Below are 22,856 nucleotides of genomic sequence, written 5' to 3'. Positions count from 1 at the left end.
AAAAAAAACGCAGTCATTTAAATCCAGGAGTTACCGAAACTGAGTTGTAGAAAAATAACTTGGTTAAGCAGGAAGTTTCAAATGCGACAGTACACAAATAGACATGAATCAAAGAATTGAACGATCACTAGATAGCAGATATGTTGGAAAGATCCCATAACACTATTTTAGAAGATTTTTTTAATCAATCCTGAAAGTGAAATGTTGGGCAATTTTAAGGCTGTATGCTTTTTTTCACACAAATATTGGGGCTCATCCTTAACTTGCAGACTAAAAGTGGCCAAGTGAGTATCCATTTTTCAACAGAATACAGGATTATGGTCAAGACCCCAAACTTTTTAAGTAGAGCAAAGTTGGCTGTGTGTGTGAACAATCAAAAACGTCAATGATATACCAACAGTGGGGCCAGAAATGAATGAAGTAGGGCCAAGAAATAAATGAAGTATTTCTACCTCCGTTGTTGATGTACTCTTATGCACGTCCGGATACAAACAGTATAAAGGCTCTAAATAAGACAACAGGAAAACACCAGAGAGATTGGAGGAAATTGCCATAATCAACCTATATTGGAATTTTTGGGCAATTCTCAAATTTGCAGCAGATCTTACAAGAAAGTTTATAATGAAACAACCTCACTTCATATGAGTAGAAAACCATTTAAAAAAGCATATATTCAAATGAAGACAATGAAGTAGGAAGCCATTTGTGATCGATTCTTACAAAAGTATATATGTTTATTATCTTTTACGTTATTGTATTTTTGTGCTGATGTAAGTGAACCTTTGAAGCTCATGTTGCATTATTAAAGAATGCTAATCTGCATAATCCTGATGAAATAAAGCAGGTACCAACACATTACCTTTGATTATGCTGCAGGCTACGAAATCCAAGAAGCCAATCATGCTGCCTGTTACATTCATGGATGGAACGACGAAGACACTTCTTACAGACTCAGCAACAACAGCTAAAGAGCTCTGTAACTCACTGGCAGACAAGATCAGCCTGTTGGACCGGTTTGGGTTCTCCCTTTACATAGCACTTTTTGATAAGGTAAGCCATGCTTATATGATAATTCAATAATTCTCTTTGAGTGGTCAAAATTGATTGGTGTGTAGGTTTCGAGTGAGTGCGGTGGATAAAGTAGCCATTTGTGATCTGACATTCCACAAAGTGATCCACAGATTCAGCATTAGTGGAATTATGAAGTGCAATGAACACTAACAATAGTGGTAAAACCTCGCCAGTGCAGTCGACCTTCCACTGTCATAAGTTTACGGTTAGAGGGAGGAAAGGTATTCCTATGAAAAGCCAACACATGCATATGTTTCTGGGTTTTCACAAGCATTTTGCAGTCAGTTTCCCTCACTGGAAAGACACATACAATGTATCCTAATAAAAGCAGACATAAGTGACTCTATAGGGTTGAAAAGGCAAAACAGCACTCCCAGATTTCAATGGGTAGGGAGAGGAGGGCTTGCTAGTTTAGAAGAAAGATGTACCCAGCAGAATACATAAATAAACATTTCAACTAGATTTAGTGGGATATTTGCATGAGTAAAGTAGTAGTGCTCCTGAACATTTATGATTGTTGTAGATTTCCAGGGCTACTCATAGGGTTCTTTGTGAATCTCCAAAAGCATATCCAAGCTAAGGAGAAAACCTACAAGTATAGACTCCTTACTTTTACCTGTAGGGCTTTGTGATGCAAGCTAAAACTTCCCATATCAATTCTGGATTGGTTTCTGATGTATACCATCCCTAACCAACAGTTTGCCAGAAAAGAGTCCCTTATCACATTATATCATGAGAGCTAAACTGAAGTTATCTATCACTACACCAAAACTAGACTTGTGCTTGTTGTGAAATAGCCTTTCAATGCGAATTGGAATTTGATTACATTTCCATCTAACATACCAACACTGCTAGGAGATGGGGAAACGGAGGGCAGAGCAACTCACCAAAGTGTAAAAAAGCATTGATAAATGCAATAGGTTTCGTCTATCTGATTAATATTAAGTTTTTTTTTGTTGTAAGTTTTAGCTCAGTGAGCAGTTGTGCAATATAATTTACTGAAACTCTGTAAAAGTGTAATGACTTGTTTATTGAGAAAGGCAATATATTGTGCAGTAACTGGTGGTAATATAAAGCGGGGATATTAGGTGAAGGGTGGAGGATTTAACTAAAATGAAATGCAGCCCACAATGTTCTCCAAATAAAAATTTGGGCAATATGTTTTAGTACAGGAGTGATTTAGGGGGTGGAAAGGGGCATCTTAGAAAGTAGGAACTGTGTACTTCCTGGATGCCAATGCAGCTAGTGGTGCAGGGTTTGAGCACAGTGATGCAGAACCTGCTGTACTTTAGGGTGCTTGCTGAAAGGGGGGCACAACCGATGGGCATACTTTGCAGAATGAAGTGTATTTTTTCAAGTCCCTTTACCCATCTGGGTCTTTGTGGTGGCTTTCCCAGTATGATCGTGTTTAGTTTTATGGGCCGCATTAGCAGATCAGCCCTTCCCTTTACAGGGTGAATATTGTGTATGGCCAGTGCTCGGGTTTCAGTGGGAGGTGCAAGCCCGTAGAGATTCCAATTGTCAAGATGATTGCCCCTCTGTGAGACTGCATTAGATAGTCTTTGAGCAGAGGTGAAACCCTATGCGGAGTTCTCCGTGCTGTCATTTATGCTTATATCCATCCGCTTACAGCGGAACTTTACAAAAAAGCAAAGACACGTCACAATGTAGTCAGTCACTCAAGGTAACTTTCAAGCTGGCAGAGCAGACATTGTGGAAAGTTAGCTAATAGTTTTCATTTACTCCATTTATACTTACTGAAATACTTTCTTGAAAGAAAGGAAGTGGGTGGCGCTGATGACACCTGTGAGTTCTGAGATACATTCAGAGCTGACGCCGAGGTGGTCCCACAGAGTTTTGAGTTGCACACTCACAATGTGGTCCCACTGAGTTTTGAAGTGCACTCTCACAATGCACATAGGTCGGGTTTGGTTCTGATACAGTTTGTGGGTTTTGGGATGCTCGCTCATGATGCACAGATAGGGGTGTTGCACTGACAGTGCACAGATGTGGGCGGACTCCATGTACAGTTCCCGTGTTTTTTACAGATGTGTGCTTGGAGCAAGCACTCCCCTCACAGCCCCTGGGCCCCTTTGTGGTGCAACCTATTTCAGCGTTGTGCTTTGGATGATTTCTCCAGGTGCCCCTTCTGATGTGCACAAACTCAGTGACTTTAAATTGGGTGGTAGAAGATCTGGTTGCTTGTAGAGCTCGGAGATTGCATACTGCGGTGTTGGGCGCTAGGTAGAAGTAAGTTATGGTCGACCTCTCAGAATAGAGTCCAACTGAAGTGTCTTGAATTCCTTATGCATCCAAGGCCTTTCATGTGGGGATACTGGGGATGGGCTTATGGCTAAAAGCGGGGCTTGGAGAACAATGTCTTCCAAGCCTTGTGAAAGAAATTAAATTTACAGCACGGAGTGAAACAGAAACAAGGGAAACAAATGAAAGACACCGGATCGGACGGTGAACAAAAACGTTTGAATAACCAATTAATCCTCCTAATAGAAATGTCAGGCCTTGAAAAACAAGTACAGCACAAGCGCTGTGCAGGTAAAACCTAAAAAATACAAATTCCACAAAAGCGAATAAAAACAGTACTTGGCCATAGGACACTGATAAGAGAAGCACATGAGAGGAACAACATCAAAAAGTATGCTACAGCCAATAGAAACGGAGGGAAAATAAGTGGCAAGCACACCAACTGATGAAATGTAAGGACCGGATATAAGCCCCTTTTAAGATTTATATTAAATACAATAGATTTCACAAGCACAGCACTTGGCAGGTAAAACCTAAAAATGAGAAAGAACCTTGTACTTCCCAGGTTGTGTCACAGAACATCAAGACCAAAAATATTGTTTGGTCAAAATATTGAGGACCAAAATATCAAGAAGGTAAGCGTATAAAGTTAAGTATAGATGTACTATTCTTATCTCCTCATATGTGTAAAGGAGCAAAGATAGGGAGGTAAGTATAGTAAACCTATGCTTACCTACATAATTTTACTTTCATGATTTATTGTTCCTCAATATTTTGGCCATTATATTTTGGACCCATGATTTTCTGTAGACTATATCCTGGTAGAATACTATTTCTTACTCATTCCTTCCCATCAATCTGCTATCCATTTTTTATAAACATGTTTTCTACCTTCCTCCATGTCTTATCTCACTCCCACCTGCCTTTTTTCTTTTTGTACTGCTCTACACAAGTTTTCAGTATTATCTTATGTGCTCTGGCAAAGAGGAGCCAGCTTTCTTGCTTTTCCACTCTTCATCACTACCTCCAACCACAGTGTTAGGTTTATAATGACGATAAGGAGAGGGGCCTGGTATTTTCCCAACATTTTGTGATAACCGACATTTGAGGTAGACAATTACCCCTTGCACAGTGACTACATACAAAATTAAGTTTCCTCACCATGGCCATATATACGAATGTTGTATTCGCTACAAGTGGTCACAATTTGCGCACGACTTTTGGCAAATACAATGGTATTTTGCAAATCTACCTTTGTACAAATAGGTCAGGTCGCAAAAAAACAAAATTGTAGTGGATCACAATTTGATCTACCTCATTAATATTAATAAGGTTGGGTGCAAAGTGCGACCCACTATGATTCGCTGCCATGAAAGGGATGGACATCTGCTGATGTCAGCAGACAACTATGTCTGTGACTGCTTTAAGAAAAAGCAATCTTATTTTCTTTAAATACCCTTTTTTTCTTAAAGGAAAACAGGATGTGTTAAAAATAAAAAATGAAAAGTTTTGCAGCCTTTTCTTAAAACTAAGCAGGGGTCTTTGGGATCAATATCTACTCTTAGAAAAAGTTTCTATCAACATTCACAAAGAGGAAGGGGCCCCCTTCCAAAGGGTTTACCACCAACTTCTTGTATTTGTTAAATTGTCAATGTATTGCGAATGGATTTCCGTCACTAAAGATTACTACATCTCATTGCAAATCGCTATTTTGAAGGGACACCCTACACAAATTCCCTTCTATATAGCGATTCGGTATGTACTCCAAACCCAAATTGTGGTTTGATTACTTGTTACCGAATTGCAATTTTGGTTTTGTACATACCAAAATCAGAGCATTTGTGACTGCAGAATTCCTTTGTACATCTGGCTCATATTCCTTGAAACTCATATAGTTACTTGTATTTGCACTACACTGTCTGTTTTTTAAATATCTTCTAATAAAACATGCAAGTTTGGCCTTTCTCAACACAGCTATTTCTGGAAGCAATCTCAACATTATGCTAAGTGTCTGCATCTTTTGTAGATTTTCATAATAACAGTCTCTATTATTGAGGAAAGTCCATTATTCAAAACTTGTACAAGCATCTATCTCTACACAGAACTTATATTAGGACAGAACGAGTATCTATATGGCCATCAGTGGAGGCATAGCTATGTCCAAATTAATTTTCATATGAATTTTTACAGTATTTTTGTATGTCAGTTCTAATCTCATCAAAGAACTTTCTGGTCAATTGTTGAGTATCATTAAGATGAGTAATATAACACTTGCCACTTACAGTACTCCAAAAGATATAGTTTTTTTTTTTTATTGATTAGGTTGTATATAACCTGACCAGTGCCAAAGGAATTTAAAGCTTCCTTTCTTTCCCTCATACTTCTAGCAATATCTGTAGAGACATCTCTGACTTTAGATTGACATTTATAGTATTTAAGGTGCCTTCTCAGTTTCAGTGTATCTGGGGTCTAGAGTGAGAGTCATTAGTTTAGAACTGGGGTGTAAGATGGAGTCATGGTGGAAGTGTAGCTTTGTTGTGTGAGACATTGCCACTCAAGAGTGGCCCATGTGCATGCCGTTTCGATAGTAATGTTCTAAGGGAAGGGATGCATTCATTCTTCCTGATAATTCCATCTTTCAAAACCTTTCCCACAGCTCTCATGGTTCCCCTATGGTCTCATAAAATAGTGTTCACCATTAAGCAGCACACATTATTAAGCATGTGCTAGAATGGAACAAGTCCAATGCCCCCACCACTTTCTACTTCTCCCTGCTATAGGCAAGACCAGGAGGCGCCCAGAGCTCAGACCACACATTTGGAGAAGGACTTCCTGTATATCATTGCAGTTTTGATTGTTATCCAAGGAGGGATGAACTAATCTGCTCAGAAATATTTCTCTCACGGGCTGGGCACAACATCTGCCTGAAGCCATAGCCTAGGAGAGGCCCAGTTCAAGGCTGACCTCCCCACATGGAACTCATGGACAGGAGAGTCACTCCTGCCTAGCTCTTGAAGTAAGGTGGTCCCTGGACATCTTCAGAATAATTAGGAGCACTTGACCCAAGAGAGGACATGAGAAAGTCATCCTCCTCATCATCATTGAAAAAGAAAGCTGTCATCATTTACATCCACTTTGGGAAGAGGAAGGTGTTAAGACGTACAGACGGGGACTTTCTTTCTATTCTTGTGCATCTAGGGCACGGGGATGGTGTGTTGCTGAACTGCTTCCCTGTGGGTCTGGAGGCCTACTTTATGCTGCAGGTCAACAAGCCAGTGTGATGCCTGGGAAGTACTGTGTTTCTTCCCTGCTGTGCATTCCACCTTACCACCTAACAAAAGGTGTAAGGCCCACAGAAAGGTGTCTTCAACTCCCAAACATCCAACCCGCATCCAATACAAGGGCGAGGAATCCTGCCTAAAGATGTTCGAATACACCCACAATGACTCTTGATCCTACCTAATCCTTGACTCATCACCCCCTACCTGGCAGGGTCAGTAACCACTAGATATTACAATGAGAAGAGACTTCTGAACCTGCTTGATTTCCCACTGGCACCAATCGCGTAACCCAAAATGATGGGGACCCCATGCAGAATGTGAAAAGGGGCCCCTGAGTATCTAATATCTCACTGATATACATAGGCTTTGGGCTGAATTGGGGCCCCCTGAAAGTTTGGCAGCCCCTTGAATGTTTAGGGAGCCCCCATGCGATGCAGGGGCCTGCGTAACACCTTTGGCTTCCACCTAAAAGCCCCCCATAAGTGGAGGTGAAATCATGTAAGTGTATTAACAACATATAATCAACAGCCACAAGGTTATCACATATGGGCAGAGTTTATTTTCCAATGACTGGTCACTCATCACTTCACATTCATAAAGCTATTGATCAACAATCCAACAAAGGCCTTAATACACTTGAATCAGAGCAAATGCATCTGGGGGAGGAGTCTGTCTTGATGAAAAAGCGCAAGAGTCCGAGGATGTAGTGTTATTGCATCAGTGTATGGATGCAGTCTTAGATCTATTCCAAACTCCAGAAGAACAGGTAAGTGGGTGACTTAGTTCAGATAGAGAGACCGGTCTCCTTGCATTCACTTCAACAAATGCTTAGGTTTGTGTGGTCATCAGAGAGACTCAGAAATGTGCAGTGATACGTTGAGTATTATAATCAAGTAGTGGTGTCTATCAATGTATTTCTAAATCAATATTAATTACTAAGGTGATTATTTGTTTCCTGTTCCATAATGTTATTCCAGGTTTCTTCTCTTGGAAGCGGTAATGACCATGTGATGGATGCTGTGTCCCAGTGTGAGCAGTACGCCAAGGAGCAGGGGGCTCAGGAGAGAAACGCCCCCTGGCGCCTCTTTTTCAGGAAGGAGATCTTCACGCCATGGCACAACCCGACTGAAGACAATGTTGCCACAAACCTCATTTATCAACAGATAGTGCGTGGTGTGAAGTTTGGAGAGTACAGGTGTGATAGGGTGAGTTATTTGTATTTTCAAACTTAGCGTTCTCAAGGACTAATATCTTTAGTGGTACAAATACCACCACAGCATAATTTGTTAAGGCTAACATAATGGCATCAAAGAGACCATAGGAAAATCAGTCTCATTTGTCCAGAAATACACTAATACATCAACACAAAAATTCTATTCCTACCAAGCAGAAAAATGCCTAGGGATTCACCTCCATCTAGTTGCACGTGGCGTATGTCATTAATTTCACTTTTGTGTTTGCAGCAGATTTGCACCAATTGGATTATTCCATACACCTACAGTTGGGCTGACATCACTGGGTGTCTGTGGAGCACTTTCAGCTCTTGACTGTAACAATTTGGTTCTTTTAGTCAAAACATAAGAGTCAATTCACAAAATAAAACAAGCATTAGAAATGCAATAGGTCTCGCATTTTTTTGAGTTAGCGCTATTGGCATAGCTCAACAGCTACTGGACAGAAATTGCCACTTTGCAGTTGCTGAACAGGGCATTGCTCCGTGAAACGGCCTAAAACGATGTTGATAGCCTACAAAAAAAAGGCAGATCAGGATGACCAGGAGGAACCATGGACGTATTGGGATGACCAACACAAGCAAACAATGAGTGAAATCGCCTGGGCGTGACCCAAGCACGGAAAGATGGGCGAATCAGACCCAATGCACCAATAAAAACCCCATGTTTCTAAATGGCACAACAACGAAAAAATGGCAATTCAGTGGCATGTCACAAGCTGATAAAGGAGCTCACAACAGGTCTTGCATACAGCGCATGCGCGCTGCCTAGGCTCGATCTAAATAAACCTTGATCTATGTAAGTTACTCTAGTGCAGGCTGTCAAGTGTTTTAATTATTCACAAATATTGAAGTTCAATATATCATAAGTATGTGTAAAGCACCTGCTCGGACATCCTTCAAGCCCATGCAGAGGAGGTAATTTCAAGATGATTTATTCAAAAGGTTTAATACAGGAATTAAGTATAAATACAAATGCAGCACCCCAAAAGGTTCCGTTCTTCATTACTGAGCCCTTACTCACCTGAGGCCTCCGGTAGGCTGTGGCAGAATTCTCACACACTCATATTCCAAATTGCATCACACACTCAAAGGACATCCACAAAAAAACTACAGGACATAGTACAAAACTGCAGCACACAGGACATAGCAGTGCATACACAACCCTGATCTTTATTGTAACCCAAGGCATTTTATCCTCAGGATTCCAACCTCTGAACATAGGGTCAGACGTTGAACTCTGCAGCAGATGTATCAGTCTGCTTAGCCACCAGAACAGGTCCTACACCTGTATATATTATGTATGTGCTTAGCCACTAGAACAGGTCCTACACGTGTATATATTATGTATGTGCTAATGTGTGTGTGAAAATGGCCGCTGGTCATTTTCCTTGTATGTATGTTAGAGTATGCAGAGCTGCAAAATTGCATAGTCTACAGCTCAACAACACAGCATATTTTTTAACTTTGCTAACTTAGCAAAGGCTAAGGAAGTGGGGCCACCTGCTGCGCAATACTAGAACATCTGCCCCTAAAGATTGAGACTTCAGAGGTGCACACCTTTGCTCCACTCATGACTAAGGTCAGTACTGAATGGTAGCAGGTTAACTGCCCCAACTCGAAGTCAGTGTTGTCCTGTTACCAAATAGTTCCAGGCAGACAGATGTCCCACCAATCATGGACAGGATATCTGCCTACAGGAAATCATCACCTGCAGAGGCTCTGGCAGGCTCAACTTCACCTTAAGTAAAGATTTCCAATGTTACCCGACTCTACAGAAAAAGTCTAAACCTTTGCATTCCCATAATACTTATAATAATTTTCCTATCCATACATATTTGTTTGGTATCCATGGCACATGATATTACACGCATATGGCTAGCAAAAAACGGAAATTTGTGTGTTATGCACTTATTTCTTTACTATGAAAATGTTCTAGAACTCTCTCCATGTACTACATATGCCTTGTGTAAAAGGGATATATTTGTCCGGCTACATTCAAATTTTGCACTTCTAACACCTGGACTGTTTAGGGTTTAAGTTAAACGTGTAGAAAATTGTGAGGTATACATTACAAGTGTTTGTAAATAACCACAGGGGTACATCTGTGTTGAAGTTCACCTTTTTTCATTGCATTTAACTAAGAAGTCATCTTACACTTTCTAGGAATCTCTAATCTGCCTATCTATCCTTTCTAAACAGGCAAACTCGGACCTATGCATACATGAGTTGAATGCACAGTGGCCGTGTAGTATATTCATAATTTTCCTTACAAATTCACATTTGGAGTGGCAAATATTTAGTATACACAAGTATCTCCCTTCCATTAATTAAACCATGTGGAACTAACTATAAACCATCTATTCTCATCTATATGGTAATGTACGTTCTAAACAAGAACTCTAAGGGTTACCTATATTACCTCGGGATGCTCTGGGACCACCTACTACCGGCACACCATCCCCAATGCACTAGGGTATCGTACGTCACTCGTGTCAGGGTACTGTACACAACTACAGGAAATAGTCCTGCCAAAAACACTGTGGATAGTGCATTAGTCACTACACTTGGTTGTTGTTTTACCTACTTCCCATGAGCCCTTTGATCTTCATCAGAGGGAATGTGTCATTTTATATTCTTTCATCAAAAGTTTTAGGTTTATTTTATGGTAAGTTGCCTGAGTGCCCATTTTGGTTGGCTGACTACTACATCCTTACTGGCTGTAGGATGTTCTGGTACTTCTATGTAAGTAAGAGTGTTTGTGATTTTTAGCACTAAGAACACCACATTGTTCTACTCAACTCAATGTTTCTTTCTCGCGCTAGGAAGAAGATTTGGCAGAGCTGGCCTCCCAGCAGTACTATGTGGATTATGGGTCAGAGATGGTGCTGGAACGGCTGCTGAACTTAATCCCTTCTTACATCCCAGACCGAGAAATCACTGCCTCGAAAAATGTGGAAAAATGGGCTCAACTAATAATAGCTGCCCATAAAAAGGTAAGAGTGTGCACGGCTGCTTGAGGACGTACACTTTGGGTTAAGTAGGAGTGCATCTCTTAGTAGGAGCCACTGAGCCAGAGCTTAATTTGAAAACAAATTAGGTGCCAGGATCCTTCTTGGAAGGCCAGTGCAGCCTGCAGCACCCATACCCTGCTAGCGCTGCCAATAGCAGTACAAACATAAGACCTAACCATCGCACTCCTTCAAGGGTGACAATTCATCCTATTTCAGGCCACACAAAGCTATCAGATTTGGCACGAGAGGCTGGAATTATTCATTTTCATAGTATATTGACAGGTGTTGTGTTAATCTCAAAATTAAAAAGATGGAGCCACCATGTGGTGGACTGTCGCTAGACAATTAAGTTCTGGTGCTAAGCACCGTAAACCACTGGCTCAAATTAAACACTGGTAGGAGCAGCTTGTAATTGAGAACATATGTTCCCTTGAGAAAGATAAAAACCTGGATGTGCTGATTTAGCTACAATAAGGAGGAGTCTGTCAGGCCTTTTGTTGTAGTATTTAAAAATATGTAATACAGGATCAGCGGCACCAAAAAACGCTGGGCCAGAGGCAAGGAGCTCCGGTTACTCTCCTCCTGCAACAGCCCAAACATAAATAAAGTTATTCCAAGTACTGCAGCGCTCCTTCCACAAAATGTTTTGATCTTTCTTAGCAGCAGTAGCAAGACATGGTACTGTGATTCTGATGAGAAAATAGCTAAGCAAGCTGTTGCATTACTATAATTTTTTTAACTGCTACACTGAATGATCAGATTTTTCTAAAAGTATTGAATTGAATTGTTGAAGTTAAAAGGATAATTTTTAAGCCAACTGGTATAGTGGCTAACAAGACTAAGAGGAAGAAAATCCATACCATAAACATTATTGTGAGGGGGAAACACACTAGAGCAAATATAATTTTGCCAGAAATGTTTCAGTTATATATATATATATATATATATATATATATATCTTTATCACACAGCAGTGAAATTGAAATTCCTGTGACCCAACCACCCAACTGCTGAGACCTAATGGTTTCCAAACATTTACTGCAACTTGCTTTCTCAGTATCTCCAGACACATGTTGTCCCATTATAGTACTGCAAATTTTGTTACTATTGTAAGAGGAGGTTGGGCCAGATCCTTTGACCGACTTCATGGGTGATGTGGTGTTTATTGTTTTAACATTGGGGTGAAAGGGATCAGCGGTCGGCAAACTAAATGTCTGCTAGAAAGACTTGACACTTAACTATAGTATTTTTGTGATTAAATTGTCCAGTGCACACTGGTGTGTTTTGTTGCAGCAATTTGTAGGTTATTTACATGAATAGAATCCGTGAGTTTGAAGATCAACTTACCCTTTGTGCTGTCCCAGTAGAGATTGTAATCCATTGGAAATATCTAGCAATAGGGCACTTTGATGTGGTAGTCATGAAATCAGTATATAGAATGATGACAAATTGTGTGCTTGTTCTTGGTGGCAGGTCACAGATTATGTCGAGAGTTACTTTAAATGTGAGTAGATAAGGGGGAGCGCTAGAGGGCGCTCAGCGGAATGGCTGCCATCTAAGACAGCTCCGCCGGTCAGGTTCAAAATGTGGCGATAAAATTATCCTGCGGGCTGGAAACTGGCGGAGAAAGGCTGAATACAAGGTCGGAGCACATTGCCCATGCGAGGATATCAGTGAGGGGCAGGTAATGAGCCTACAGCAGTGTTAATTTGTGTTGAGAAGCTAGGTGGAAGGCGTGACCGGCTGGCGACAAGATGGCGGAATCCTGAGGACCCAGGGCTTCGGAGACAGTGAGGAGCGGCGAGCGGAGGAGTGCATGGTCGGAGCGGGATGATGTACGGCCCACGCTGGGGAGGTGAAGACCGAGACCCCCCGCGCTATAACTGCGTGCAATCCATGTGGTGTTGAAGTCGGGAGGCTGCTGGGTCTGGAGCGATGGCGCGAAATGGCGGCTGTCACTAACGGAGGGAACCTTTGCCGGAGAGCGCGCGGACAGGAGATCGGCATGGTGCGAGCTCGGTACAGTGAAGCCCCTGCACGAGATTGCCCTGCGCATTGCCCAGATATGCGGAGAGAGCATGCATACTTCATGAGGGCGTGATGTATGACTGTATGCCCTGGAAAAAAAAACGGCTGCCTGGTTGTGTGATGACTGGCATGTACTCAAAGGAGGTGCAGGACGAGACGGTGTATTGGATGGTTGCATTTCTGACTGCAAGCCCTGACAGCACTTGATGCGAAGGAAGGAGTGGCAGACGGCACCCAGCCTATCCTGATGTCATTGAATACAGCAGCAAGGTGGAGGCTGAGCTGATCGGCTGACGTGTCTGACGGCTGCTCCCTTGAGCGTTCGGAAGACAACGGTCTGAGGCCGCTGGGAGCAACGACCGTTGCTATTTACACCACGGGCCTGATGTTGGTGATCTGATGGCACGAAATGGCTGTGTACAGGGCTCTGATGACCACCTAACCTATCGTTCAGTCGAGGGGAGCCGGAAATAGAGAGATACATCTATTAGCGGGGTGCGTTGCTCTGCTACTGGAGTGCTAGACAGGTGGTGAGAATGGTCGTGCATCGGGACGCCAGACGCTGCTGGACTTGCTGGCGGTAAGCTGGTGCATCTGTGCCGGGGCACTCCTCGGTTCCTTCTATATCGGTATCTCGGTGTCTGGAGGTGGTAAAATGGGGAAACCTGATAAACATCGATCAAAACTCCCATTTGAGGTAAAGCGGCAAGCAAAGGGTGCAACGGCAAATTCGGACGCCAAGCGTGACACTGACACGGTGGCACCTACTGGAATGGAAGGTGTTCTGCAGGCTATACAACAAAGTCTGCAGGACATAAACGGTAAATTGGACACTATCACACAGCGTGCCGACAATATGGCAGCCAAGCTGGATAGGCATGGAGAGCGATTGGTGGAGGCGGAAACTCGTATCACTGCGGTGGAGGATGTGTCGCAGGTCACGGCCCAAAAATGTACAGAAATGGAAAAGCTACTGGAAGTTATTAAAAATAAGGCGGACGACTTGGAGGCGAGGTCTAGACGCAATAACGTCAGAATTACGGGGGTTCCGGAATCCACCAATACTGGGTGGATGGAAACCTATGTGGAGGAGCTGATTCGTAGCGTGTTTGACGCTGAGCATCTCTCATCGATTTTTTTGATTGAGTGTGCGCATAGATCTCTGGCTCCACGGCCGAAGCTGGGCGCGCCTCCCAGACCTATAGTTTACAGAGTCCTCAACTACAGGGATCGGGATGCTATATTGAGAATGGCGCGAGAAAAGCAGCAGATAAATCACCAGGGTAATGCGCTGGAGTTTTACCCAGATTTCACAGTAACAGTCCAACTGGCGCGGAAAGAATTCAACCCGGCGAAAAAGAAGCTGTGAGAACTAGGAATTGAATATGCTATGCTCTATCCCGCACGGCTGCGAGTGAGACATGAGGGTCGCGCAGTGCTTCTCCAGACGCCAAAAGCGGCACAGGACTTCAATAAGAGGCTCGGTGCCAAACGCAAAGAACAAACACGAGTGGAGCAGAGCCGAGATTCGGATTGAGAGATGGCGAGTGATAGGCTCAACATTGAACACTGGGCGTAAAGGACTGGTGTGGCTGATGGCTGTGCTGAGGTAAAGATAAAGTCATGTCTATTTTGGATATATGGGTGGGCTCTAGTAGTGCACGTAGGCTGGGGGCAATCTGGAGTAGAGTAGACTGTAAGTATAAGCAATCTGGCCTGCAGTATTTCTGGGCTCAGAACGGTGGATATGTCCTACTCCATACTGATGGCAGAGCAGTCGTGGCCAGGTATACTGATGATTCCAGACGGGGACAGTAGTGCACTGTAGCGAGGGACCGCTTTATTGATTGCCCCTACCAAGCTATAACTGGCAGTCTTGAAATCAACTGTAAGTGGAGCGTCGGGGTGGCTAGGGCGGAGGGCGGCGATTGGATTGAGGCTTGCACCCTGATATCGAAACGCAGGTTTTCAGTAAATGCCAGTCTCACCAAGGTGGGAGCCACTGAGCGCTGAAGGGCATACGCGTGGCAATGAAGGGCTGTTTGATATAGTAGGTTGTGTAGATCAGGTGAGGCAGACCGACAGATAGTATGCCAAGTGTCATGTTGCAGGAAATGTTCAGCTCGAAGTATTAATGTATACCTGACCACATCCATTTAGTTGGATGGAGATGTGTGTTCTTGGTGGACCCCCTGCGCGGGAACTCCCCAAACTAAGTTAGATTATGTTATGTTCCTTCTATGGGATCTGTCTTTGGCATGGTTGGGATGCTAAAGTTGGAGGTGGGTGGACGGGTTGGGAATTGTTTTGTTGGCCAAGGTACATGAGAAACATCGCTGAAATCCAATTCTACGTTAAGATGCATATTACCGTCAATCTGTACATAGAACCTGGATGGGGTGCAGACTGTACACATTCTAATATGCTGGCATAGATGTTACTAGCTGAGGATGGCAGATGCGAAGTCAAGTACTAAGCATTTAAACTTGTTAACATGGAATGTACGGGGTCTTAATAACCCCAAAAAAATCAGGCAAACACTCGCTTATCTGGATGGATTGCACATAGACATTGCTCTCTTGCAGGAGACACATTGCGCGCCGACAGCCCATACTAATATTGGGCGTAGATGGGCGGAGACAATACACCACTCATCATATTCATCATATTCCAGAGGGGTTATCATCCTGATTAAAAAGGGGTTGCAGACATTTGATATAGACACTACTGTCACGGATGATCTAGGGCGCTTTGTTCTTGTCACAGGTACGCTGTGGGGACAGAGACTCGCTATCCTGAATACATATGGTCCGAATGTTGATGATCCTGAATTTTATCATACTTTATGGTGTAAACTTAGGGACCTACAAGACGCCCTTTTGATTTGGGGAGGAGATTTTAATATTGCACTATGTGACGACATTGACAGATCAGGTAAAACAGTTGAGACGCACAAAAGGGCGCTGGGTAAATTGAAAGATATTATGGTTGATAGGGGTCTTAATGACATTTGGAGACTCAGAAACCCAGAGGGAAGGGAGGCCACACATGCATCAGCTGCACATAGTAGTTGGTCCCGCATAGATTATTGGTTAGTCTCTGATGACATAGCATTATGGGCACGATCTGTGAAGCATCTGCCCAGGACATTGTCCGATCACAACCCAGTGTTCCTTTCCTTAGAAATTCCAAATTATGTGCCACCCCCTTTCAGTTGGAGGTTTAATGCAAAAGCTTAACTGGATCCCGTATATGTAATTAATATAGGACAGGCGGTCAAGGAGTACTTTGATCAAAACGCACCCACAACGGAAGATCCTGGCTTGCTATGGGAAGCTTTTAAGGCTACGATTCGTGGAATCTGCATAAGTACTAATGGTGGCATCCTTAGGGATATAAGACAGCAACTGGTAATGCGTGAAGACAAGCTGCGGACTCTGGAGCGTGAATACGAGCGTACACAAAATACCAAAATATTGGGTGAAATTAGAGTTATTTTATCCGAATATCAAACTTATGCTAACGACAAACTCAAATATATAGCAAAGCGGCAGATAGCGAGGTCCTATGGTGAGGGTGGTAGGTCCGGTAGATGTTTAGCGGCTAAAATATGTGCTGGCCATGCACCACAGACTATCCGGGCAGTCCGGAATGGGACTGGGGAATTGCAATATGGTGCACAGGATATACTAAGGGAGTTCATGACTGCGTACGGGACACTGTATGCTTCGCAGCGCACGGCATCCCCGGATGAAATAATGGATTATCTAGACGATGTAGCGATAGCGTGGCTGTCGGACACGCAACGGGAATATCTATCTCTGCCCATCACGGTGGAAGAGGTAACGGAAGTTGTTAAGTCTCTGCCAAATGGGAAAGCACCGGGCCCAGACGGGTTCACGTGCGAATTTTACAAAACCTTTATTGACCAATTGGCGCCCCATCTGGTCGAGATGTATGGAAATGCCCATGAAAAACAGATGTTGCCGCCAACACTGAGAGAAGCTTTATTAATGGCGCTACTAAAACCGAACAGAGATCCAGAATATTGCGATTCATACCGACCCTTGTCCTTAATAAATGTGGATACTAAGATCTTGGCCAAATTACTCGCTACTCGACTACAACCCTTAATGACCAAATTAATCTTACCGGATCAGTCAGAATTTATCCCCTCACGATCTACGGCTCATAATACACGGACGTTATTTGCGTTATCACACTATTTGATGGCTACGACTAAAGCAGCGGCTGTACTTTTAGATGCGGCTAAAGCATTTGACTCTCTTGAATGGTCATATCTTCACACGGTATTACGGAGAATGGGGTTTCCTCCTATGTTTCTCCAGTGGATACAACTACTGTATGCTGCGCCCACGGCGCGTATAAGAGTTAACAAATATATTTCTGAGCCCATTGCTATTGAAAGGGGAACTAGGCAGGGCTGCCCAATGTCCCCGTTGCTGTTTGCGATAGCACTTGAGCCGTTGGCATGTAAAATTCGGCAGGGACATCACTATTCGGCGCTTCAATTTCTACAGAGACCGTGACACATATCGTTATATGCAGATGATATGTTGCTATATGTGCGAGATCCTGAGAATTACTTGAATCCCCTGTTGAGGGAATATATTAAGTTTGCGCAACATTCAGGCATCAAAATAAACTGGTCCAAATCCTTGATTATACCTTTAACGGACAGCACCCACCCGCACCTCATGGACTATCCACTGAGTGGCAGTCCGAGCCGGGAAAATATCTGGGCGTTTGGTACCATCGAGACACTGAAATCGTAATCCGTACTAATTATGGTAGGGCAATTGACGCACTGGAGGGGAAAATAAGGCGCTGGATTCAGCTGCCGCTATCGTTGGCTGATCGCATAGCCATTGTAAAGATGGTAGTCTTACCTAAGCTATTGTATCTTTTTAATAACATACCAATACAACCCCCAACCAAGGTGTTTCGTCGGATTACCTCCATGGTCCTTCAGCTAATATGGGCGGGTAAACAGGCTAGAATTGAACTACGAGCTCTCACACTGCCGTACTCTCAGGGATTTTCTGCTTTATTATCTCTGTGCGCAAGCACAATATGCACATTTCTGGTATCATAAGGTCCCTTACCTCACACATGTTCCAATTGAAGAAGGAGATGCCCAGCCAGTTCCATTAAACGCTATCATAACCCATCATAGGCCCCCGCTGCATAAACGCGATATAAACACTATAGACACAACAAATAGGGCATGGCGCACCATGGGTAGAAAGGCTAACAAACTGCCATTATACGCTCCTGCTCTGCGGCTGCACTGTCATCCAGAGCTTTCTGTCACTCAAGAAGAAGTAGGCATGAGTTTGCTAAGGCAAGTGGGCCTTGATACTATGGGGGAATTATACAGTAATGGGGTTTTTAGAACACTGGATGAGCTTTCATCTATTAGCAATCAAACTTTATTATTTAAATTTAACTATCACAGACTGCAAGGTGCCATGAAGAAGCTGTATCCATCTTATCCGGTGGAGCCACCAGCATTATCCACCCTGCAGTGGCTGATAACCTCTCCTACGGCTAAACATATGGTGTCGACACTTTATGCTAAACTGCAAGAAGATATAGCGGACACTACACATAAAGCGCTGGGAAACTGGAACAGCTGCCTTGATGATCCATTGACAATGGAAGAATGGGCTGTGACTTGCTCACTAACTGGTTTGTTAACACCTAATGGAAATTTGCGCATGCTGCACTACAAGTACCTTCACCAGACTTACTATACGCCTGCTCGGCTTAATAGATACGGTCTACGTACTGACTCTAGATGCTGCCGATGTAATGCAGAAATGGCAGATTTTGTACATCTGGCATGGTCTTGTGGTGCAGTTGCAGAGTACTGGTTAAAAGTAACACAGATATTGGGTACTATGGTGGGCATTAATGTTGAATGCACTATTTGCACATGTCTGCTGGGCCTGATACCTGGGTACGTGCTCAGAAGCATAAGTTCTGTGTAATTGCATTGCTCTTAGCCAAACGGAGAATATCATTAAGCTGGAACAGCAGACAGGCTCCCAAGGTCAAACACTGGATCCACGAATTAACGTATTGCAAAGATAACCTACAAACGTATGAAGAAGAACTACCAACTGGTTCAAAACCAAGAGACTATTGGAAATACCTGACTCAATATTTACAAGTGTACCAAGTAGATTGATTGAATGTAACAGCTGCACTCTAGAAAAGGTGTTTTCAGGTGACATTGCACAGCTTTGGAACTGGACGACGGATGTTGTTGTACTGAGGCCGAGTTGTTAAGTTTATGACTGGAAATGTCTATTTTGGAAAATGCTAATAATTGTTTTTTTTTTTTAAATGTGAGTAGATAAGGCCTGAGGGAGTGTGCTAGTGAGTGTTTGTTTAATATCAGTGTGACTCGTTTTCCCTATTTGGGAAGTCATAGTATGTAGTAATATTGTTAAAGTAGATAGTTCTTGGTGGTGTCAGCTATTGCCTGTTAATGCTGAAAAATGACAGAGATTTGACATATATCCAATTCTTGTAATTACCTCTCCCAAAGTTTTACAAGGCGTAAGCGTAAGGAGTGTCAGGGGGAAAGAATGTGACTAAACAGGGAAAGATCTTCAGATTGTGTGTGTGATAGGGAAGACCCTCCTTGTCCTCCAAGCCAAGAATGGTAAGAGTGGAGGACTCCTCTAACAGACACACAAGAGCATGGTTCTTTAGTACATATTGAATATATATATATATATATATACACACACACCAGTATGGTGTTCTTATCAGCGATTCAATGAGCAAGCGGCATGCAGTACACAAAACAGTAGTAGAATGAACCGTTGGGAAAAGACCACCTAATGAGCCTGCCGGGGATAACAGCAAATCAAGGGAAACAGAGGAGTACAAACAAAGTTCAGGAAATGGGACCTAGTGAGCAAAAACACAATTATGTTGCCAGCCATGTTCTCCTGCCATGAATCTACTTAAACGCTCTGACTTGGATATGCAACCTGGGAAAAAAACACAAGTCCTTCCCTGCTGAACCAAATGTCCCACTCCCTGTTGCTTGGAAAACTTGGCTACTGAACTAAGTTCTATGGTATCTCCCTTTTAGCCATCCCTTCCACACAGAGCATGCCTGACCCTGACAGAGATTGTCATCTCTATCTCAACCCATGAATCGTGCTGACCAGTGGCGACCGGCACTTCAAGTAGAAGGGGAGGGCGTGCGGGCCACACAAACACATATATACACTTACCCATCTATATGCATATTCACTCAAATCCCTGTGCATTCATTAGTGTGCACACACACCCACCACTCCCTAGCTCGCGCACACACCCATTCACAGGACACACTCACAATTGCATATAAATTCATACAAACACACAAGCATGCACGCATCAAATATAACACTTACCTTCCGCAACAGCTTGGGCTAGGAAGGCTCTGTGGTTCCAGAAGAGTTGGGACTGCTTCCTCCCCTTATTGGCTGAACTGAAGTCAGTCAATGAGGGGAGGCGGCAGTCCCTACCTCGTCACAGAGTGGAATGGGGTTAGTGAGACTGCTGACCCCACCCCATTCTGTGACAAGGTGTCTATGATAGACACTCAGCCCTTAAAACTGAAGCGCCCGCGTGCAAGGCTAACAGTGACGCTCCCCCTTGTCACGAGGCACAGGGCTGTGACACCTTCAGCCCTGTAAAGTTCAGCTCAGACAGCCAGAGGTCGGCACATTAGCACGTCTAGCTCTTGGCTGCCTGACCTGAAAATAAAGAGTATCTGTCAGGTTGACCTTTATGTCGGTCAAAAGGTGGCGGGCATGGCCCTTCTGCCCTTAAGGAAGAGCTGCTGCTGGTGAGGTCAAGTTAATCCAGATGCATTTGAGGACAGGCAGGACAAGGCACTGTTCTTGAATGAGGTTTGATAGTTCTTGATGAAGGCATTTGTTAACCTATATTTGTAGATTAGACAGTTCAGCAAGTAGATGTATTGACAGATATGGGGTTACTATACATATGATGCCTATTTATGGTATTTTAGTGGGCGGAATAGACACTGTTCTTTTAGACACATGCAGGACAGCTTTTACACTTTAGTTACAAAAGTGTTCCTGTGCCGTTTCTACCATGATCTCATATACAATGCATGTATAAGTAACTATTTTGTATTATTGGAAGATATGGGATGGCTGTCCCGTTGCATGTCCCACTACATGCCAAGTACTTTCTTTACACTCACTTTCATTAAGATTTCAGGTATCTGTGCGGAATAGAGGACCTCAGTGATCTGCGAACACAGGTAGCCTAGGTATAGACTATGTACCGGCCATAATCTTTAATGGGGTTAATACCACGTCTTTTATTTTTGGGTTGGCTGCTACTCCCAACTGGGAATGTATCACAGAGGACTAAAAACAAGCATGTTACATGTGTACACATTCTGCCATATGGCATGTGTGTCCAGCCCCAGGGCAGCTCCAAGTTCTAGGTCCTCATAATTGCCCTAATTACGAGTGACCTGTTAATTCTGATGGAGCTGGTAAAGAGAGTACCGGCCCCATCAGAAATATGAAATATATGTTTTTTTCGCTGATCTATTTATTTGAAAGCAGACAAAATCTCTGTGTGAAAATTCAGAGGAAAATTAGCAATTACCAGGGGAATCAGACCCGAAATTATTCCTCATTGATAAGGGGACTCTAAGTATTCAACTTGTAATGGCACTGATCTTCTCCTCCCACACAGTTACAGATACCCTAGATTGCCAATACACTGGGAATCAGTACCTCAGATTATGTGGAAAATCTGGGACGGTGTCTGGGTTCACTTGTATAGAGTAACCCAGTTTTTATGTTATACAACTTGAAAATCTTATTATCGGCCCCAATCTACAAAGTCATTTGTCCACATAAGTTGAACATTTGGGCACAAATGGCTTGTTTTGTAATCATAATATGTGTATTTGCACTCACGAGGTAATGTATTAACAGAATATTACATGACTAAGATGTAATATTGTCTGTGAGCAGATCAGCTCACTGGATGTGGGGTAGGCTTTCCAGGACACAGGTACAACTTGGAATGTAGGTGATCAGTCAACCTGCTTGAATTAGGAGGTTTTTCATGTGAAATGTACATTCCCATCAAGAATACATTTGCACATGTATTCTCTCAACTGCAAGAGTAAATCTGTATTCATTAGAGGAATGGAGAAGGAACATTTTCAGAATTGGTGGGGTGGGAAAATATTCTCCAGAGGATAACATTTAAAATACTGTTGCACTGTATGAATATATGCATAGGTGTAAGATTCCTTCCCATGAGAGGAATTTGCATATCACAAAATAATAGAAGCAGTCAGTGTCACAGTTTCCCAAGAGTGCTCCTAAAATACTATGCAAGTTCAAAAAAAGACACTTTGTAGCAGTGTTATTTTTAATGTGGGGTGGTGACGCCATGGAGGTATTTAAAAGAATTTTGTTTGTAGGGCATTGTGTATGGTCACCAAAACCAACAGCTTTGTCAAGGACCGTAAAGTCATAGTATAGGTACTATTTGTAAATTTTAAGTAACTAGATGCCCTACACATAAAGCGATTCAGGAGTGAAAGCCTTTTATAACAGACTGATTACAGGTTAGTTGAGTAAAACAGCATGAGGGTTTGTTTCAATTTCACACTATTGTGAAAGTTCTAATTGTATTTTTCTCACTATCATATTGCAGTGGTTTAGTATAAGCCATTTGTTGAGGCTTCATGAAGATAACTTCCAAAGAAGATCACTTCTCCTTAGCTGTCAAACATTGTTCAGTCTCATGTCTTTGGCTAATTATGTTATTACATTGATTGCCCTGGATAAGTATCATGGCCTTTTGCTGAGAGCAACTGGAAAAATGAAATGGATATACCACTACCATTGCAGGTTTTACATGATAAAGGTCATTGATGTT

The 22,856-nt window shown here is 42.9% G+C and overlaps 1 protein-coding gene across 1 annotated transcript in view; it reads left to right on the top strand.

Moving 5' to 3' along the window:
• Positions 1 to 22,856, top strand: part of MYO7A (myosin VIIA) — a 739,224-nt gene that overhangs the window by 561,291 nt on the left and 155,077 nt on the right. The window contains exons 31-33 of the mRNA XM_085623258.1: positions 877 to 1,050; positions 7,592 to 7,819; positions 10,671 to 10,841. Coding sequence (XP_085479384.1) covers positions 877 to 1,050; positions 7,592 to 7,819; positions 10,671 to 10,841 — 573 coding nt within the window. The remainder of the gene's footprint in view (positions 1 to 876; positions 1,051 to 7,591; positions 7,820 to 10,670; positions 10,842 to 22,856) is intronic.

Source organism: Triturus cristatus, chromosome 8 (genome assembly GCF_964204655.1).
Source record: "Triturus cristatus chromosome 8, aTriCri1.1, whole genome shotgun sequence".
NCBI classification, from domain to species: domain Eukaryota; kingdom Metazoa; phylum Chordata; class Amphibia; order Caudata; family Salamandridae; genus Triturus; species Triturus cristatus.
The sequence above is the reverse complement of the archived record's forward strand: the minus strand, read 5'-3'. Positions and strand labels throughout refer to the sequence as shown.